This window comes from Camelus bactrianus, chromosome 6, assembly GCF_048773025.1.
Source record: "Camelus bactrianus isolate YW-2024 breed Bactrian camel chromosome 6, ASM4877302v1, whole genome shotgun sequence".
Taxonomy (NCBI): domain Eukaryota; kingdom Metazoa; phylum Chordata; class Mammalia; order Artiodactyla; family Camelidae; genus Camelus; species Camelus bactrianus.
The window spans coordinates 92,843,005-92,862,193 of NC_133544.1; the positions used below are offsets into that span (position 1 = coordinate 92,843,005).

The 19,189-nt window shown below is 54.4% G+C and overlaps 1 protein-coding gene and 1 long non-coding RNA gene across 6 annotated transcripts; one reads left to right on the forward strand and one right to left on the reverse strand.

The window, feature by feature from the left end:
• Positions 1–2,384: 2,384 nt before the first annotated feature.
• On the forward strand, positions 2,385–10,147 carry PIF1 (PIF1 5'-to-3' DNA helicase). 5 transcript variants are annotated; one of them, XM_074366343.1, is made up of 13 exons: positions 2,385–2,928; positions 3,114–3,690; positions 4,557–4,689; positions 4,771–4,896; positions 5,015–5,168; positions 5,257–5,371; positions 5,448–5,554; positions 6,729–6,877; positions 7,211–7,317; positions 8,035–8,122; positions 8,274–8,419; positions 9,060–9,251; positions 9,471–10,147. In XM_074366343.1, the coding sequence occupies exons 2-13, from the start codon at positions 3,133–3,135 to the stop codon at positions 9,528–9,530; spliced, it is 1,935 nt and encodes a 644-aa protein (XP_074222444.1). In that variant the 5' UTR covers positions 2,385–2,928; positions 3,114–3,132; the 3' UTR covers positions 9,531–10,147. The 5 variants fall into 5 exon arrangements, with proteins under 5 accessions (XP_074222444.1, XP_045372674.2, XP_074222442.1 ...); XM_045516718.2 differs by having other exon boundaries at positions 6,738–6,877; XM_074366341.1 differs by having other exon boundaries at positions 2,385–2,739; positions 2,854–2,928; positions 4,557–4,896.
• On the reverse strand, positions 9,246–19,189 carry LOC141577992 (uncharacterized). Its single transcript, XR_012507752.1, has 3 exons — positions 14,011–19,189; positions 13,801–13,896; positions 9,246–9,531 (listed from the first exon to the last, which is right to left on the reverse strand). It is a non-coding gene; the product is annotated as an uncharacterized LOC141577992 (long non-coding RNA).

Genomic DNA, 19,189 nt, shown 5'->3' on the forward strand with positions numbered 1-19,189 from the left:
AAACACAAAAACAAACAAACAAACAAACAAAAACAAAGTGTAAATACAGGACAGAAATAGACTCATAGACAGAGAATACAGACTTGTGGTTGCCAGGGGGGTGGAGGGTGGGAAGGGATAGAATGGGATTACAAAATTGTAGAATAGATAAACAACATTACACTGTATAGCACAGGGAAATATACACAAAATGTTATGATAACTCACAGAGGAAAAAAATGTGACAATGAGTGTGTATATGTCCATGAATGACTGAAATATTGTGCTAAACACTGGAATTTGACACAACATTGTAAAATGATTATAAATCAATAAAAAATGTTAAAAAAATAATCAAAATGGTGAATTTTATGTTATGTATATTTTATAATTAAAAAATGTTTGAATGCCAAAAGAAAAAACAATGTTGGGGGAAAATCCACGTCGAAGTCTCCATGCTTTCTCTAGAACCGGTCTGGGGTACTTACTACAGAGAGAAAGGAGAAGACAGCAGGCTGCATGAGTGTGCTAGGTCCACACTGAGCAGAGGGTCGTGGGAAGAGAGAGCATAGGCTTTGCAAATAGACAGATGTGGGTTCATAATCCCAGCTTTCACTTTCTAGCTGTATGACTGTATTTGTTTCTTACTGCAATAGCTGCTGTATCGAATTACCACAAATTTTGTGCCTCAAAACAACACAAATGTATTATCTTGCAGTTCTGGAGGCCTGAAATGTGTCTCACGGGACTAATATCAAGAGCTGTGCTTGATATTAGAATCTGGGGGAGGTGGAGTCTACCTCCTTACTTTTCTAGCTTCTAGAAACTGCCTGTATTCTATGGCTTGGCTCATGGCCTTTTCCTCCTTTTTCAAAAGCCAGCAGTAACATCTTCAAATCAATCTTTCTCTGTGACACACACACACACACTCTCGCATGCCCCTCTGTTTCTTAATCATAACTTCTTTGATTCTCTAGCCTCCTTTTTAAGAGTCCACCCAGATAACCCAGAATAATCTCCCCAACTGCAGATCCTTAACTTATCACATCTGCAAAGTCCCTTTTTGTCATGTAAGATACCATTTTCACAAAAGGAACTTGGGGTTAGGATGCACACGTCTTGAGAGGGAGCCATTATTCTGCCTACCACAGTGACATTAAAATTTTGTCCTGTGCCACTAGTACTCATAAGTCAAGACGACACTGAAGAGGAAAAATATTTCTCAGGATTTTTTTCTAACAGTTTTATTGAGACATAATTCACATATGATACAATTTACTCATTTAAAGCAAATAGTGATGATTTTTAGTATAGTCACAAAGTTGTATAATCATTACCTTTTCAAGTTTCTCCATTTTTAAATATGAGGAAACAAAGGCTTGAGACATTAAAGAAACTTGCTTAGAATAAAATCTAACTGGCAGGACTGGGCAATGCAGTGGCTGTCAAGAGCTGAGATTCCAGTCCAGGCCTGGACTCCCTTCACTAAGTCAGACGGGTCACCTGAGAGCAGTGTGGTGTAGTAGTTAAACAAGCAGGCTTAGATTTGGGTTCAAGATTTTGTTTTTCTATCTACAATCTATGCAATATCTGATAGAAGCCTCGGTTTCCTCATTTGAAAAATGAGGGCAGTTCAATAAATAAGGGGGCTGACTGACATAGGATCCCTTCCAGCTATGTCATTCCAAGACTTTTAATGACTAGGAAAAAGATAATTAAAAATAATTTCCCTAAGCATCCAGTGCGATGACAAGGTTATGAATTCCCTGAAGACAGAGGCTCACACACTTCCCTTGTACTCTGAGCACCTGGCCACAGGTCTCAGTTCCTCACTAATGGGCCTCAGCCTGGTGGGAAAGGCAAATTCGTATAACGATGCTTACACATGGAAAGAGTTGGCGAGGGGGGCAGGGAGGGGCGCAGGCAGCTGGAGCGGCAGGCCATGGGAGGGGTCTGCCCAAAAGTCGGCAAAGGTCCTGTGAGTGTAAACAGGGATAGGAGAAATCAGAGGCAATTCTTCCCCAAGGCCAAGTTCAGCCGCTGTATGAGAGCTAGAGGGGAGGGAGAGTGTGTTGGAGGCATGGTTCTGAAAATTAATCTTCAGAGATTCCATGGGTGACAAGAAACCACGAGCCGCCCAGCTGCAGTCCCTACCCTCTCCCACCACGCCCACTCGTCCACCCGACTTGGTATGCTCCGCCACCACTATAAGCCTCCTTCCTTCGGTGCGCTATTGGTACTACCCAAGCTTGGAGAGTTAAAACCCAGAGAAAGACACGCCCATTGTCACGCCCCTGTCTCTGATTGGCTGGAAAATTTAAAGATCCGGCCGGTGATAGGCTGATTTTCTACTCCCAGGATTTGAAAGTTCCTAGTGTATGACCTTTGGCTGCCGGTCGGCTCTGATCAGCTTGTTCGTCCGCGGGCCGGCGCAAGTGAGTGTCCACTCGATCCCAGAGGTGGGAGGCAGAGAGCCTGCTTCTTCAAGGGGCTAAAGTGCATGCGAATGGGTCAGATGGCGGGAGAATGGCTTTCGGACTTCAGGATCCCTCCGCGATTTCTCTAGCCTAAGATTCTTACCCCACCTTGGAGATGGGAGTCACACGAGCCCAGACTCCTACCAGCCGCCGTTGGCCTCTCTCAGCCTGTTTTCCACTTCTATACACGGGGAATAGTGAGACCTGCTTGGCTGTATATAAACCAGTGAACCTGGAAAACGAAGGCGCTGATTACATGTCAGTCTCCTGCTCACCTCCTCACGTGAGAGTCCCTTGCTTCCTGGGGAGAGGACTCTGAGGATTCCCGTGCCTGTACTGGGTCATTTTGAAGCAGACTTCTTCTCTATTCAGAGGATCCCTTCTTCTGTTACCCTAGTCGGAAAGCCGAGGTTCCCCAATCCCGGGTGCGCTTGACGCTGCCTATCCACCGCTCTGGAAATTTTTGTGTTAGGTGAGTAACTTATAAGAGAATTTCCGGTTTGCCCCAGGGCCCTTTTATTGTCTCCATGATCTCCTGTTACCAGTGACAGTCCCCGTGACCCTATGTGGACTTGACTGGGCTCCCCGTCAAGGCCTCTATACCGCCTATGATGTCCCCTGAGTCCCTGTGATCCCTGCGCTCTGGTCTTTTTGCAGACCTGCAGAGGCGGTGGCAATGCTGTCGGGCACCCAAGCAGCGGCAGAGGAATGCGAGGACGCGGAGCTGCAGTGCCGCGTGGCTGTGGAGGAGCTGAGCCCGGGCGGGCAGCCACGAAGGCGCCAGGCCCTACGCAGCGCGGAGCTGAGCCTGGGTCGGAACGAGCGCCGCGAGTTGATGCTGAGGCTGCAGGCGCCCGGGCCCGCGGGGCGGCCGCGCTGCTTCCCCCTGCGCGCCGCGCGCCTCTTCACCCGCTTCGCCGCGGAGGGGCGTAGCACTCTGCGGCTCCCCGCCGACAGCGCTCCCCGGGCCGGCGCCGTGCAGCTGCTGCTCTCCGACTGCCCCCCAGACCGCCTGCGCCGCTTCCTGCGCACGCTGCGCCTCAAGCTGGCCGCGGACCCCGGTCCCGGGCCGGCCTCCGCCCGCACGCAGCTGCTTGGCCCGCGGCCTCGCGACTTCGTCACTATCAGTCCCTTGCAGCCCGAGGAGCTGCGGCGCGCGGCGGCCACCCGGGTCACGGACACCACGCCAGTGAAGCGGCCCACGGAGCCCCGGTCAGAGACCAAGCCCAGCACCGTGAGGACAGGAACGGGGCGACGCTTTGGGGCGTGGGTGTGCTACTGAGATGGAAGAGACCGAGGAGGCCCCAGTTTGGGGGTGCGGGAGATGGTGGCGGTATTTGAGATGGCTGCTGGTTGTCTCAGAGAAGATGCCCACTGGATTTATGAGTATTACAGGGATATGGGAACTGTGCACGTGTTTCTCATAGTGCAAAGCCTGAGACTGGGCAAGCGATAATAGGAAAAGGGGACCCAGGCCACATTAAAAGAGAAAGCAGAGAAGGTGATTCAGAAGAAAAGTAGGAATATGGTCGCTCTGGAGGAGAGGAGCTTTCAGAGAGTCCGAGAGGGTCAGCTCTGTCGGAGCAGATAACAGGTCCAATCAGATGGGGGGACAAAGTCTGGGGAGGCGGGGAGTTGACAGTATTTGCGAACTGGAACAGATGGATCGCAGACCACGGGGGTTTGAGATTAAGCTGGTGAGAAGATGGAGATGGGGCCCTGGCTAAGCAAGGTTTTGCTTGGGTGTTTGGGGGTGAGAGAGAGGTTTGTGACAGGAAGAGTAGTGAAAAGGAAGGATGGGTAAGAGGACCAGGATAGTTAGGGAACCCAGGGGAGGGAGCTGAGGGAGAATCTGGACCCCCACACAGGGGTCTTCAGGGCACCAGGGGTCAGTGGAGACCCAGAGACCCAGCCTTGGCCCCTTCCTCAAGGAGAGACTTGGACCCCTAAGGTTACTGGCAAGATCTCCAAATAAACCAAGGCTGCCCAAGGCCTCTACGGAGCGAAGCAAGCAGAGACACAAGGGTCTACCAGGCCAAGAATGGAGGGGACAATGCCTAGGGGATGTGGGGAGGCTCTGAGACAGCCCTGTCCCCTCAGGAATCCCCAAGGTGGCCCCTGCCTGTGAAGAAGCTGAGCTTGCCCTCAACCAAACCACAGCTTTCCAAGGAACAAGCTGCTGTGCTGAGGGTCGTCCTGAAAGGCCAGAGCATTTTCTTCACAGGGAGTGCAGGTAGTTGGGACAGTGGGTGTGGGGAGAACGGCGGTGCGCTGGGATGGAGGAGAGGTCGCCCTGACTTTGCCCTCTGCCCAGGGACAGGGAAGTCTTATCTGTTGAAGCGTATCCTGGGCTCCCTGCCTCCCACAGGCACTGTGGCCACTGCCAGCACTGGAGTGGCAGCCTGCCACATCGGGGGTACTACCCTCCATGCCTTTGCAGGTAAGTGAGAGCCCCTTGGGCTTGAACAAGAAGCAAGCCAGGCTGGTGGGACGGGAGAGGAGGTCAGTGTTGAGACAGGGCTGGGCTCTCAGCCCAGGCTGAATAGTGTTACTCGCAGGCATTGGCTCGGGCCAGGCTCCTCTGGCCCAGTGTGTGGCCCTGGCCCAGCGGCCAGGTGTGCGGCAGGGTTGGCTGAACTGTCAGCGGCTAGTCATTGATGAGATCTCCATGGTGGAGGCAGATCTGTTTGACAAGCTGGAGGCCGTGGCCAGGTCAGTATGTGCCATGAGGGCTGGGTTCTGGTGGTCTAGATGGAACCCACCTGCCCCAGCCCCTAAAGCACCCCGTGCTCCTCTTCAGAGCTGTCCGGCAGCAGAACAAGCCATTTGGAGGGATCCAGCTGATCATCTGTGGGGACTTCCTGCAGCTGCCGCCCGTAACCAAGGGATCCCAGCCCCCACAGTTCTGCTTCCAGGTACCACTCACCCTCTGGCCCTAACCCCCACAGGAGTTTGCTCTGCTCCCTGACACCCCCACCTTGCCCCCACCAGGCCAAGAGCTGGAGGAGGTGTGTCCCAGTGATCCTGGAGCTGACTGAGGTGTGGAGACAGGCAGACAAGACCTTCATCTCTCTGCTGCAAGCTGTGCGGCTGGGCAGGTGGGCCCTGGAGAATAGAGAAGGGGCCATAGGATGAAGATCCAAGCGTGGGTCAGAGAGGAGCACAGAGACCCAGAGAAGGGAGAGAAATGCTTCACTGCTCCATAGGAGACAGTCACTCTGTGAGCGCTGGGACCCAGCCTCCCCCGGGGTTGGGTCCCTATCACCCAGCACAGGGCCTGGCACAGAGCACATCCCAGGGAAGTATGGGCACATGGAGACAAGACTTATTCAGAGATGTTAACACTCCCATTTCACAGATTCAGAAACTGGGGTTCAAAGAGGTGAAGTGACTTGCCAAAGTGGCTGAGCTGGAACTTGACCATTGGTCTGACTCTAAAACCCAAGTTCCTTCTACTTAGAGCCTGTGGTGGGGGTCACTTGGTGGGGAAGGGGAGTTTGCTGACATGATCCCACCCCAGCTGGGACAAAAGGTTGAAATGCTACAACTACTCTAACATCAGAGCGGAAAGGAGGCCAGGAGGGAGGAAGATACGGGCCAGAGCTGGGCATTGAGAGCCAGGTCAGGTTGGGATGTAATGAGGGGGGGGGGTGATGAGGGGCTTTCTATGCCTGGGGACAGGAGGCAAGTAGGAAGGTGCACAGCACGCACCAGCAAGTGTGGGGGACAGGAGAAAGGCTGAGTGGCAGAGCAGTGAGAGGTGGTCCCAATCTTCCCCTTCCTTCCACTTGAATTACTACAGCACCCAGGCTTCCCCTGGAGGAGGACTTGAATTGGGAGAAAATAGAAACGTAGGCTAGATTTTTTTTCCCCTAAGGCAGTAGGCAAGGGGCTAGAAAATTGTAGCCTGGAGGCTAATCTGATTATAGGGTACCAGTATTACAGGGTTTCAACCCCAGTGCCTCCTCTAGGTCTCTAAATTTCTAGCCTGTGCTTGCTCCTCATATCCAACTTCCTCAGGAGCCCTGGGGCTGGGACGGTGGCTAGCTCTGACCTGGGGCAGACACAGAGAAGGGTCCACACTCACGATCACAGCCAAGCGCCACCCCCATGCTCCAAGTGAGGAAGGAACAAGCCAGCCTGGGGAACCAGCAAATCCTGCCCTGGTGTCCACATCCAGACCCCAGGCCTGACCCATGGCCACAGCCTGGGATGACCGCCCAAGTGCCCTGCATTCCCTGGTGTTGAGGTTATCACACCCTGATGGCCCAGTCTCCACAGGTGCTCGGATGAGGTCACCCGCCAGCTCCGGGCCACAGCTGCCCACAAAGTGGGGCGAGATGGGATTGTGGCCACAAGGCTCTGCACCCACCAGGATGACGTGGCCCTTACCAATGAGAAGCGGCTGCAGGAGCTACCAGGTGAGCAAGGAGCTAGGTCTGGGCAAGACCAGCTGAGCCCAAGCAGCCTGGGCCCTTGGCAGCATTTGCATATCTAGGCCCCCAACCTCTGTGGCCATAAAGTCCCTTACGTTTACAGATGTAATTGTGACTTTGAGAGATGTGACTTTGCATGGGTCAAGATCACTCAGCCAGCAAACACTGCAAGTGACACCTGAAGCCAGGCCTCTGATTCCAAAGCCTCAGCTAGTCCTCACTACCTCTGCCATGCCCTGGTCTAATACATGTTTTCAGAAACTGAGCCACTAGTCAGTGGCTTGTAATTAATCTGCTTGCCTGACTCTCTTTTCCCAGGTGAAATACACAGCTTTGAGGCCATGGACAGTGACCCTGAGCAGGCCCGGACCCTGGATGCCCAGTGTCCCGTCAGCCAGCTCCTTCAGCTAAAGCTGGGGGCACAGGTGAGTGGGAAGCAGGGCCCAGATCCTGGGAGCTTGGGCCTCCCCGATCCTCGCCCCTCTGCACAGACCATTCCACAGCCGGAGGGCCCAGCTGGGACCACAGCAAACTCCTTCTCTCCTGTTCCCACCCGCCTTCCTGTCTTCCGCTTTCCATTGCCCTCCTCTTCCTACCCCAGGAGCTCTAAGCAGCATTGCTTTAGACAAATCCCTTTCCTTTGCTGAAGCTTGGTTTCTTCATCTCTAAATCCATAGTAAGATACCTCCCGCACATGGTTGTCTTCTGTAGTGTGCCCTGTCCTGTGAGCATCCCCCTTCCTTCCACAATGGTGAGGGTGGCCAAATGGGAGCCTCTCCTCGGGTTCCAAAAGGCACCCAGGGGGAAAACACAGGCACAGTGGTTGGAAGAGGGCTGTCCCTCAGGACTGTGGCCCATACACACACTTGTAACAGATGTCATTTTCAGAGCCCTGCAATGTCTGTCACCTTATTGTTCTTTACCCCCTCCTTCTGAGCAAACTGAGCAAATGTCATTCCCCTTTGACACAAGGGGAAACTGAGATCTGGGGAAATAAAACAGCTTGCTGCAGGGGTCCCGGCAGACTCAGCGCACCTCCGTGACATCCCCCAGCCTCCGAGAACGGCTGCAGTGACCCTGGAGCTGAGGCCAGGCATAGGGATGCACTGCCCTCCACACCTCCAGCTTCCTTCCCCTTGCAGGTGATGCTGGTGAAGAACTTGGCAGTGTCTCGGGGCCTGGTGAATGGCGCCCGAGGGGTGGTAGTCGGGTTCGAGGCCGAGGGGAGAGGTAAGTGACCGGGGAGCAGTCCTACTGGCTGGGGTTGCAGCAGGGGCCCTGGTTAGTGTGAAGAGGAAAAGGCTAGCACGGGAGGGTGAGCTGGTCCTCACCTCGGAGCCTTGAAGCTGAGCTGAAAGGTGGGACTTCACTCCTCCCTCAGGGCTGCCCCAGGTGCGGTTCCTGTGTGGAGTCACTGAGGTCATCCGTGCTGACCGCTGGACGGTGCAGGCTACGGGGGGCCAGCTCCTCAGCCGGCAGCAACTGCCCCTCCAGCTGGCCTGGGCGATATCCATCCACAAGAGCCAGGTGAGCAGCCAGTGCAGGGGAGGGGTCAGAACATGGCACAGGGGGACAGGATGGGCCTGGGACATGTTGAAGGGGGTGGGGGGGGGTCTTAAAGGCTTTGTGGGGATTGAACTTGCCCTGGATGGAAAGTTCCAGGCCAGCTGTAGAATAAACCTTTCGTGCATTTCCCATCCCGCCTCCTCTCTTTCCTGGATACATACACTTTCCCTCTGTCATCTCCTGCCCTGCCATTTTCTGAGCCACTACCAGATATGTTCATTGGTATCCTTATGACAACTACATGAGGTATAGGTGACATAATCATTCCTATTTTACAGAAGAGGAAACCAAGGCTCAGAGAGTTTAAGTAACATGTCCAAGGTCACACAGCTAGTGTGAGGCAGAGTCAGGATTCATTTCCATGCCTGTCTGACTCAGACCTGAGCTCTTTCCTTTCATCCTTATGCCTCCAGTCTTATCCCAGATCTCTGTCTCCTGGACCCCCCGCCCCCGACCCAGACACCAGTCTGCTGTCAGCCTGTCTCTCTGGCTTGAGGAAACTCTGGACTGGGCAAGGAGATCAGGGGCAACAGCTGGGCCAGTGGACATGGGACACGAATTCATGCTGAGCTGGTTCCAGCCCTGTCCTTCCATCCCCCAGGGCATGTCCCTGGACTGCGTGGAGATCTCTCTGAGCCGTGTGTTTGCCAGCGGCCAGGCCTACGTGGCCCTTTCTCGGGCCCGCAGCTTGCAGGGCCTGCGTGTGCTGGACTTTGACCCTATGGTAGTTCGCTGTGACCCCCGTGTCCTGAGCTTCTATGCTACCCTGCGGCAGGCCAGGGGCCTCAGCCTGGTAAGAGGAGTCACCCAATGGTGGGCCATGTGGCCGTGGGCAGCCTGGGAGCTGGGATGGAGGGGAGGCCAAGGGACCCTGGGCTGGAGATGGCAGAGCCTCCTCTGGCTCCATTGCGGAGGGAGGGGCAAGAAGAAGGAGATGCTGGTCCCCAGGCTGTGGCTCTGGCTCTGGGGGACAGCACAAGCCCATGACTGGGTTTCTTTGGCTCTGGTCCAGGGGTCCCCAAATGACAGTGAGGCAGCCTCAGACCAGGAGAACGTGGACCCGAACCTCTGATCTGCAAAGAGAAGACAAAGGATGGTCTTCACTCCTCCTGCTCCCTAGTGGGCTGGCCCCAGGGTGCACCTGGGGGAGGGTAGTCAGTGTCCCTGTCTCCCTTCATCAGGGGCTCTCAGCCTTCTGGCAGAGCTCAGGGGAGAGTGCTTCCCACCCATTTGCCAGCTGTGCCTCAGTTTCTCCTCTTGCCCTGGGGGAGATGCTTCCAGGGTCAGGAGTTGGGAATGGGCCTGTGGTGGGGGCTGGCGTTCTAGGACAGAGCTTTCTGCGAGGTGTCTGCCTCGGGGCCACACGCTTGTGAATGGCGCTCCCTTTGGGCTGCAGAGGGGAGAGGTGGTGAAACAAGTGCTCCAAGAGCAGGGACAGACGGGCGGGGTCCCAGCGGAGGACGCAGGCAGAGTACAGGCCCCAAGCAGAGACGGGAACCTGGGGGCATCTTCACAGCTAGACCCAGCCCAGCACAAGTCAGGACGAACCCCCTCCAGACCCCAACCTGAGAACACGCACTGCCTCTACCTGAGGCTGCTCTTTTGGGGAAGAAATCATGTGTCAGGGTATTGAAATAGATGCTCTCAGACTGTATTTATTTAGGACAAATAAACTCATGAATTGTGTGAGGACTGCGAGCTGAGTCTTCTGCTCTCTAAGAACCCCTGCCTGGGGCACTGGCTGACCCTTTCCAGGGAGGCTCCTGTCCCTACCCACATGCACAAGAGGTGTTTGTTACGATGGCTGAGCTCACAGCGCGCACCCTTATGTGAGGTTTTGTTAATATCACTGGTTATTTGGAAAAGCTGAGTTACCTGAGTGAGGCTGGTGACTCACAATGAAAAGACAAGGTGAATCGCCGCCACCCAAAGTCAAACAAGGACACACACTAGAGACTCTAGAGGATTCTCATGGTGGGAAATGGGCCTGTCACAGTGGCTAGATGCTGGGGGCCTCGGCTGAAACTTTCTCATTTTGTGCCTTGCTGGGGCTGCAGGTTGGATGGTCTGATCAGCATAGCTTTGGTTGATCAAAAAGCCTGATGGAAATTGCTCAGGGGCCCTCATAGGCTGGCAAAGACTATTAAGGGTCTCTGCTTAAGAGTGAAAAGGTGTCGATCCTGGTTGGTAAATACGGGTTAAAGTGGAAGCACGCATTGACAGCTCTAGAGAGCAAAGGCTATTTATTGATTTATTGAAGTATAGTTGATTTATAGTGTTTCAGGTGTAAGCAATACTATTTAAAAGTAAAACTGCCAATGGTGGAAGGAGTCAAGAAGGATGAAACCATGCTGGTTGCTGGGGGACATGAAATCTTGGATGCCTTGCCTTCCAAAAACCAGCGGAGGCCCCAGCGCACAGAGTGGGTGCTCAGGGAGTGTCTGGTTAAATGGGGGCTCAGTGCTATGGCAGTTCGGAGGGTCTGCAGGGCCTCAAAACTTCACTGTGGGCTTCATGGAGACATGGAGACACCAGAGACCCCACAGCAAACCAGAGCGACATGGCCCTGCCTCGGGATGCTTATGGTTACAGGAGGGAGACCGATTACAAACAAGCAAGCAAATAACCTCAAACTGTTAGTGAATAATCAACTAACAGAACTTGCAAGGTGGGGAGCGATCGCTTTGAGGATGGTCGGAGAAAAGGACTCTGGGGTGAATGCCTTCCCCTCACACCTCCCTGACTTCACTACGTGTTGGTAGTACATCTGAACTGCCCAGATTCACCCTTCATGACTTGTCCCGACGTCACCTCCTGTTTCCCAGCACCTAGCCCCGCCCCTCTCTAGGCCGAATGGTCGGTTCCTGTCTCTGAGCACATACATTGTGCTGTCCTTTGCTGTGGGCCTGTCTCCTGCACCAGAACATTCTCAGAACATGACTGAGTCTCCTGACTCCTGCAGTCCCAGGGTCCAGCTCAGCCCCTGGAATGGGGCAGGCAGATAGCAGAGAATAAAGGAATGAAAAGATGTGGAAAGCCTGCAGTTAGGGGACCAGGAAGGCCTGCCTGCAGCCTCCCTGAGCCTGCGGCCCTGATGATGAGGGTGTCTGTGCTGCTGCTTGTGGGAGACAATGGGGATGGAAACCCCTTCGGTTTCCTCCCTGCTTGCCTAGTTGTGGGGACTTCCTACTCTCCCCTCCACTCCAGAAGGAAGACTGGAGATGAGTTTGTCAGGCGGACAAGTTGGAGAAAGGCTTTTAGGAAAAGAGAACTCTGTAGTATAAAAGTACAGAGGAGTGGAAGATGGATGGAGCTCACTGGTCCACTTTAAAGACTTTAAAGCAAGAGAAGATGGGAGTTGAGGGAGTAAGGCCTATCCCTGAGGGTGCTCAGCACAAAGTGAGAGCCCTTGGGGTTGGGGGGAGAGGGGTTCCTGTGAGTCCCACGTCCTGCTGGCCCCCATTTGTCTTGTCTCCCCTGCCTCAATGCTCCCTCAGTGCCTCTGTGAGTAGTTAGCAATTTCCATGTCTGTCTAGCCCTAGAATAAGGTGGATCTCTCGGTATTAAGAGACCTGGCTTAGATGTCTTTGTGAGCCAAAGCATTCAGCATGACTTTAGAAAGGAGACACTTCATAAAATCTTTGGCAAATTAAAGTGCCATCCTCTGATTTTGCCGAGAGGGTAGCTGAGGCCCCGGGAGCTAGGCAGTAGTAGAACACTTGGTGTTCGTGGAGCTGTCCGAAGAGAGTATGATGTGGGGCTGAGATGGCAGGACCAGTGGAGTGCCTACTTTCACCCTACCCTCAGTCGGGAGGCCAGGGGAGGGCCTAGCTAGGCATGACCTCCTTTCTGAGGTCCTGGCATAATTTGCCAAACCCAGAAAGGCCAATGGTGGTGCTCAGACTTCATCCCAGAGTAGCCAGGCCCTCCTGCTCCCCAAGCACGACACACTATGCACCACTAGGTGGCAGCAAGTGGTCATTCAGTCTCTTCCCAGACACCTGGCGGGTCCTTTGTCTCCCAGTCTCTGTGCCTGGGAGGGCCACCCCAGGAGCTGGGCAGACAGTAGGCTTAGGGAAGGGTAGTTTCCTTTGCTGAGAAGCTTGTACTGGGTATCTTGGATCTGGAACCCAAGTCCCAGGGTCCTGGGTTTTTTGCAGTCAGCAGAGGGTCCTGAAGCCAGATACTGGCTCCACCACGTCCCATGTAACCTTGGACATGCTGCCTAAATCCTCAGCCCAAGTTTCATCGTTAGCAATGGGGATACAACAGGTAAAGAGCTGGGGTGGGGACAGGCATGTGGTAAACGCTCATGGCTAGTTCCTATTGGCCTTTATTTCACATACCTGAGGAGGCCACCCTGCAGCCTCCCTCCCCTGTCCCTCCCCCTCCCCCTGACTCTCCAGTGGCCAGCGAATAACAAAGAGAACTAGCAGGAGCCCAGAGTAAAGGCTCTCTTTCAGTCTTCCTTCCCAGAGGACCCAGGTTGTGCCCAGCCTCTAAAGGGGAAGTGAGAATGAAGTCTTATCCCTTCTCCTTCCCGCAACAAACTGGTGTCGTAGCCCGGGTCGACGAGCGCGCCTTTTCCCACATGTGCCTGTCAGTGGGCGGGCAGGTGGGAGGCCAGGGCGCCCGGTAAAGGCTTGGGGTGGGCATCCTGGTGGAAACGAATGTGGCTTCACGGCGCCTGCCTTTCCTAGCAGCACAGATGCACCCGCTGGGCACTGACTTCTGTTCCAGGAGGGCGTTCTGTGGGAAGGGAGCTGCTGAGGGTGCGTGTGTATAACCGCCCCCCTCTTCTTGCCTCGGTCCGCCTTCTTATCTGGGCGTCTTTGACGACTCTATGAGGGGGATCTTTAGTTTACAAAGGAGATGCAGGCTCACAGAAGGCAGGCAGCTCAAGGTCACACGGCTGTAAATGGCAGAGCCAAGAGGGACACAGGTGTCTGAGGCCACACCTCAGAGTTCAAGGCCTTTGCACAAAGGAGGAAGCAGGCGTGCTTCCTTGCCCCTGGCTTTGTCCCTGAAACCTCACACTCTAGACTCCATTTCTTTAGGATTCCAAGAGCATCACCTGCTGAGACATAAATGGCTGGGAGGGGCTGAAATGGAAGGGGAGGAGCTTGGAAGGAGACCCTGAATAGGGTTGTAAACCCAGGTGCCAGACCAGCCCCACCGGGAGGAGGCTGACAGCCAGCCCACCTTCCGCTCCTCAAACTCGTATCCCCTTGGCTCCAGCTCTCCATCAGCCTTGCAGCCTCCCGGGGCACGCCCGCCCCAGGTGCCCCCTCGCGGCCCTCCCCCAGCTGGTGTTGGGTTCAGTAAGCAGAGCCCCAGCTCACCTGGGAAGGTGCCGAGTGAGGAGGGCGTCCAGTTACAAGCTGGGGCTGGGAGGACAGGCAGGGGCAACCCAGGGGCAGGAGCCGGAGGGCTGGGACCTGGTGGTGGGGGTAGGTATCAGAGGGAGGCCCCAAGAGCCCCCTCACCCCCGCAGAAGCCCCATCCCCGCTGTAGGAGGTCTTAGCTTCTGGGCCCCTTGCCTCCCGGAACACCTGCTTCCAGCTCCTAGGGGCTGCAGGAGAACGACCACGGCATCCGCCTCAGATGCCGTGTGGCAGCTAGCACACCCGTCAGCTCCCTGAGCGGGGCCTCAGTTTCCCCTGCCTCAGAATGGGTTAGGCTGGGAATAAGACCTGTGTGACCGATCTACCACAGCCGGGGACTGAGCTAGGTAAACTGTGAAGGGCTGTGCACACCCCTGGGGAGGGTGTTCTCTCCTTCAGCGCCACTCCCTTCTCTCCACCACCCAGGGTGGCCTCCTCCCCCGCCCCACACCCTGGGCCCTGGCACAGCACTCCATGCCTATTTAAGGCAAATCTCCTGATCTCCTTTTAAATAACATTCGCTCCCTGTTGTGAAGCAGGCAAGAAGGGCCAGAGCTTGGAAGAAAGGGAGGGAATCCCAGATATCCCATCAGAGAGTGGGGGGAAGGGGAGCTATGGGGGTGAAGCAGGTGTGGGAAAGTCCTTGCACCGCCTCAGCCTCCCATTTAGCCCCTCACTGCACAGGATTGGCTTTAACCCCTCTAGAGGGGCTGAGGCAATCTGAGAAGACTTCCCTGCAGCCCCTCGCATGCAGTGGGGTGGGAGGCTAAGGTACACTGCCACTCCCGGGGCCTGGGGAGGGTGTGCCTGGGTAAAGAAGTGTCACGTGAACAGCAAGGGGCATGGGAGATTCTTGGGTAAGATTGATATCTGATCTCAGCCTGCCCAGTAAGGATGAAACAACTGCTATTTGGTCCTAGAATCATCGGAGGCTCAGAGAGGCCAAGAAACCTGTCCAGGGCCACACAGCTAGTGAGTGGAAAAATCTGAAGTCCAGGCCCGGCCTGGATCCACATAGAATGCTTTCTGCCCCTCCATGCCAGGTCTCCTTGTGCCTGCTGTATGTGACAGCTGACAGTGACACATCAGGGACCAGGCATCATTCAAAGTCCCCTACACACACCCTTTGCCTGTATAGCCCCCATGCAGGGACCCTAACTCCTTCCCTTCTGCCTCCCTCCTCTTTTCTCCAGGCCGGCCCACCACACTTCTCCTTCCCCTCCTCCTAGGTCCCTGGTCCAGGCCCCCTACTTCTGGCCTGGCCCCCCAGAACAGCTCACCTTGACTTGGTTCATATGCTCAGAAACTTACAGCCAGAAAGTGGCGTGTCCCACAGCCCTCCACAGGAGCGAGGCTGGGGCACCTGCCCACTGCCGGATCCCCGCAGGGCCCTTCCCAGCAGCTCAGCTCTTCCCCTTGAGGCTGGGAGGCCCTCCTTCTCCTGTCACTTCTCTCCCTCGCCCCAGCCTTTCCTCCAGGTGCCCTGGCCACCTCCCAGGCCTCGCATCTCAGCATAGCTCTGGTCCTCACATGATCAAGATGCCCTCTTCAGGGTTCAAAAGGAGAGGATCAGGGATCCTTTACAGATCATGTTGCCTCCTCAGGACCAGACGCTCACTCCTCAGGCACGTGAGCCACAGCAGGCCAGCAGTGTCAGGCTGGACTGGGGGCTGGGAGACCAGAGTGAGGAACAAGCCTTAGCCTCATCTTCCTCTGGGCACTTGGAGCAGAAAGGGGCCACAGCCGTCAGCTGGCCCAGTGGCCTCATTTCCCAGATGAGCAACTGTAGTGCAGGGAATGGGAGGGGAGGCCCTCGAGGCCCACAGTGAGACAGAAGCCGAGCTGGGTCTTACTGGGACCCCTGGTAACCTCAGGGGGGGCTTGACCCCTGGGAGAGAAGGATCTATCATAGGAAGAAACTTGGTTCTGTGTTTAATGGGGGTGTCCTTGAGCTTTTCAGGGTCTTTCTAGCTTGACTCTACCATTCACCTCTTGTGTGACCTTGAGCAAGCCCCTTTCCCTCTTTGGGCCTCAGTTTCCTTGTGTAAAACAGGTGAGTTGGCTTTTATGATCCCTTCTTGTACCTTCCATCACCCCAGCCCCACCCCACCAGGCCTGTGCCCAGGCTCTTGTCCTAGCCCAGGCCTGACTCACAGCCCCCCAATATTGCCCTGACAGCCTCTACACTGTCTCTGGCCTTCACTCTCTTACCCTCTAATAAACAGCCCCGCACGTTGCCCAGGTAAACTCCTGGGGCTCAGGAACCCATGTGGCCCACTGTGGCCTCCTTCAGAATGATCCAGCTCATCACCTGGCATTCAGCACACCCCACCGCAGGCTCAGTTTCTTCATCTACCAGGCCCTAACAACCCCTCACTCAGGGGCCATGGTGCGGACACACAGTGGGACACAGGCGAGGAGCCTGGGAAAGGCTGGATGGCCTGAGTGGCCCTCTGGGCTTCTCTGTGCTGGAAATGCTGCCCATCCCACCCTCACTCCTTCGTTCAAATTGGCAAGGTGCTCCAAGGCTGGTTCAAGTCCCTCCCTGTCCTAGACAGGCCAGGCTTCCTCGGAGGCCCCATCAGAGGTGACCTCACCCTGGTGGAGTTCCTGCAGGGCTGGATTTCCTCGCCTGCTGGCATCTGCAGCTCCCGCCATCCGGTGAGGAACGCACAACCGGAGGCTCCTGGAGAAGCAGCCCCAGGATACTTGCTGAGGGAACGGCTGGGTCTGTTGGCTCCTGCCCATCCCGCCTTTCCTTCCCCCAGAGCTGCGTCTTTGGCCCTCGGAGACTTCCTCACTGCCAACTCCTCAGGCTCACAGCTGGGCCTCGGGGCAGACTCTCAGCTGCAGGTCTTAGACCCTGGCTTGCTCTGATCCAATGACTGGCCAAATGGACGCTCAGAACACTTCCCCAAAGTTCCAGGAAGGAGTGGCTGGCAGGAAATACAGGTTATTATAGAAGAGTCTGCTGAGGGAAGAGAAGGCAGGACCTAGAAGCTTGGAGACTTCCCACCCTGGGGTCCAAATACTGCTTCAGCCACTTAGTAGTTGCAGGGCCTTGGGAAGGTTCCCTGGTGTCTGTGAGCCTCAGTTTCCTCATCAGGAGTAATAACAACTAGCTCATCCTACGACGAGAGAATTAGATGGTGCATGCAAAGTGCTGAGCTCGTGGCCTGGGCGCCTCAAAAAACAGTAGCTCTGATCCTTAATGAGGGGGATGGGTCAAGGCCTCCAGCTGAGGGGGTGCGGGCTGTTGCTTGCTTAGCCAGAGGTAGGCAGCTGGTTAGTAGCTAGAATGAAAAACACAAAGTCCCAAGCCTGGTGCTAAGCAGTCTGCATACATTATCTCATTTAAATCTCAGCCTCTTCCTTGGTCAAAAGTAAGGGTTTAGAACAGAAACTTCCTAAAGGCCTTTCTAGTTCAAATCAAATGTTGTTTATTCTTGTTGATGGGGAGGTAACTAGGTTTATTTATCTATTTTTTAATGGAGGTACTGGGGAATCGAACCCAGGACCTTGTGCATGCCAGGCATGTGCTCTACCACAAAGCCATTCCCTCCCCTGGCTTTTCTAGTTCAGTGAGTACTTATAGAAGGTTTGCAGTTACAAAGTTCTATTTATATTACAGAGCCAACCTCTCATCCTGTGAGCGTTCTAATAGTTGTCAATGGTCACATGACCAGATCTGGGACTAGAACCAGGAGATGGCTCCATCTGTCCCCAGAGACTAGTGGCAGACTGATGGGATGGGTGAGACCTAAAAGCCCCACCAAGGGCCTAGGGAGGGGCACAGCCCTTGAAGACGGCAGTGTCACGGAAGCTGGGCTGTGGCTCCTGCCGAGCATCCGGTTCTGCCCGGCTGTGCCGGGGCCGGAGGCCCGGGTCTGGAACTCATCAGCCCCACCTGTCAGCCCTCCCCTTGCCAGCACGCGGGGGCCTTCAGTTATCGCTAAGGAGAGCGTGGCTGAGAGTGAGCTGAGGATGGCCTCACTTCAGGGGCCTGGTCTCCCTTCCCTGCTGGGGACCTTCGGGCAGGGAGCTGGGTTCCCTCAGCCAAGCACCTCCAAGTTGACCTAGCTCTGTTGTATGACAGGCACCATGAAATATGCAAAGACCTCACTTGTTCAATAAATATTTATTGAACACCAACAGTGTGCCTGGGCCTGAGCTGGCAGCGGGAAATTGGATAAAAATTCCGACCTACGTTCTAGTAAAAGAAGCCATAAAGGAGAGCAGAAGTATTATGGGAAATAAAAGAGAGTAATTTGCTTTACACAGGGTGGTCAGAGAAGGTCTCTCAGCAGAGCAAAGGCGCTGTGATAGGAAAATCTGGGGTGTTTGGAGATCAGCTAGCCTGGTGTGAGGTGGGCACACAGCGAGCTCGCCCTCCATAAATGCCAGCTGAACAAAGGAACAAATAATCATGAGGATTTCTGTGTCCAGCTGAGATGGAGCAATAGGGATGGGATTTATATCCCCACCTCAAACAATTAAAATACCCCACGAAATACATGAAACAGTGGTTCTCAAGACACTGGATGCCAGACAATGAAAAATAGTGATTTCTGAAAGTCAGGAAACAAATGAGGTGAGCCCAGTGAATGCCCCATCTCACTGCTTGAAGGCAGTCTCCAGACCAGAGTGCAGCCAGGGGAAGGCAGGTGAAGCCTGGCAGCCTCCCTGCACTGAAAGGACGAAGCTGGGAGTGCGGGACACAAGGCAGAGAACTCCACGGCTCCATATGGGGTTCCACTGTAAGTAATTCTGCTCTGTGCCTGCTTGTGAGGAAACCACCAGAAACCACGGTAAGAACCACCCTGAAGGATGAGAGAGAACAATCCTTGGAGCTCACACAGTGCAGCAAACAGTGCTGGTTCCCACAAACCAGAGTGGAAACCGCACAATTAATGGTACATTGGGTAGAGCAGTCAGTGGAGTTTTTGGCTCAGAAGTGGGAGAAAACTAAATGCTGCTCTGGCTCCATCTAACAAAAGTAAGATCTGAAAGGACCAAATTGTTTCCAAGCAACTTTTGCACCTCAGAACAAAGCCCAAGAACATTTATGAGAGTACAAAGATATCCAGTACCAGGGAAGGGAGGGCATAGCTCAAGTGATAGAGTGCATGCTTAGCATGCATGAGGTCCTGGGTTCAATCCCCAATACCTCCTCTAAAAATTAAATAAATAAATAAACCTAATTAAAATTTGACTGCCTTTAAAAAAAAAATCCAGCAGCCAATAAAATAGAATTCTTAATGCCTGGCAACCAATAAAGATTAGCATGACCCATAATGAAAAGAAAAACAGTCAACTGAAACCCACCTAGAAATTACCTAGATGATAG

What these genes read in the sequence shown, in the direction of transcription:
- PIF1 (XM_074366341.1), top strand. Translation starts at nt 3,133, where the DNA reads ATGCTGTCGGGCACCCAAGCAGCGGCAGAGGAATGCGAGGACGCGGAG. An exon ending in AAGCTGGAGGCCGTGGCCAG is followed by an intron (nt 5,169 to 5,256) that starts GTCAGTATGTGC and finishes GCTCCTCTTCAG; the next exon opens with AGCTGTCCGGCAGCAGAACA. An exon ending in GCGGCTGCAGGAGCTACCAG is followed by an intron (nt 6,878 to 7,210) that starts GTGAGCAAGGAG and finishes CTCTTTTCCCAG; the next exon opens with GTGAAATACACAGCTTTGAG.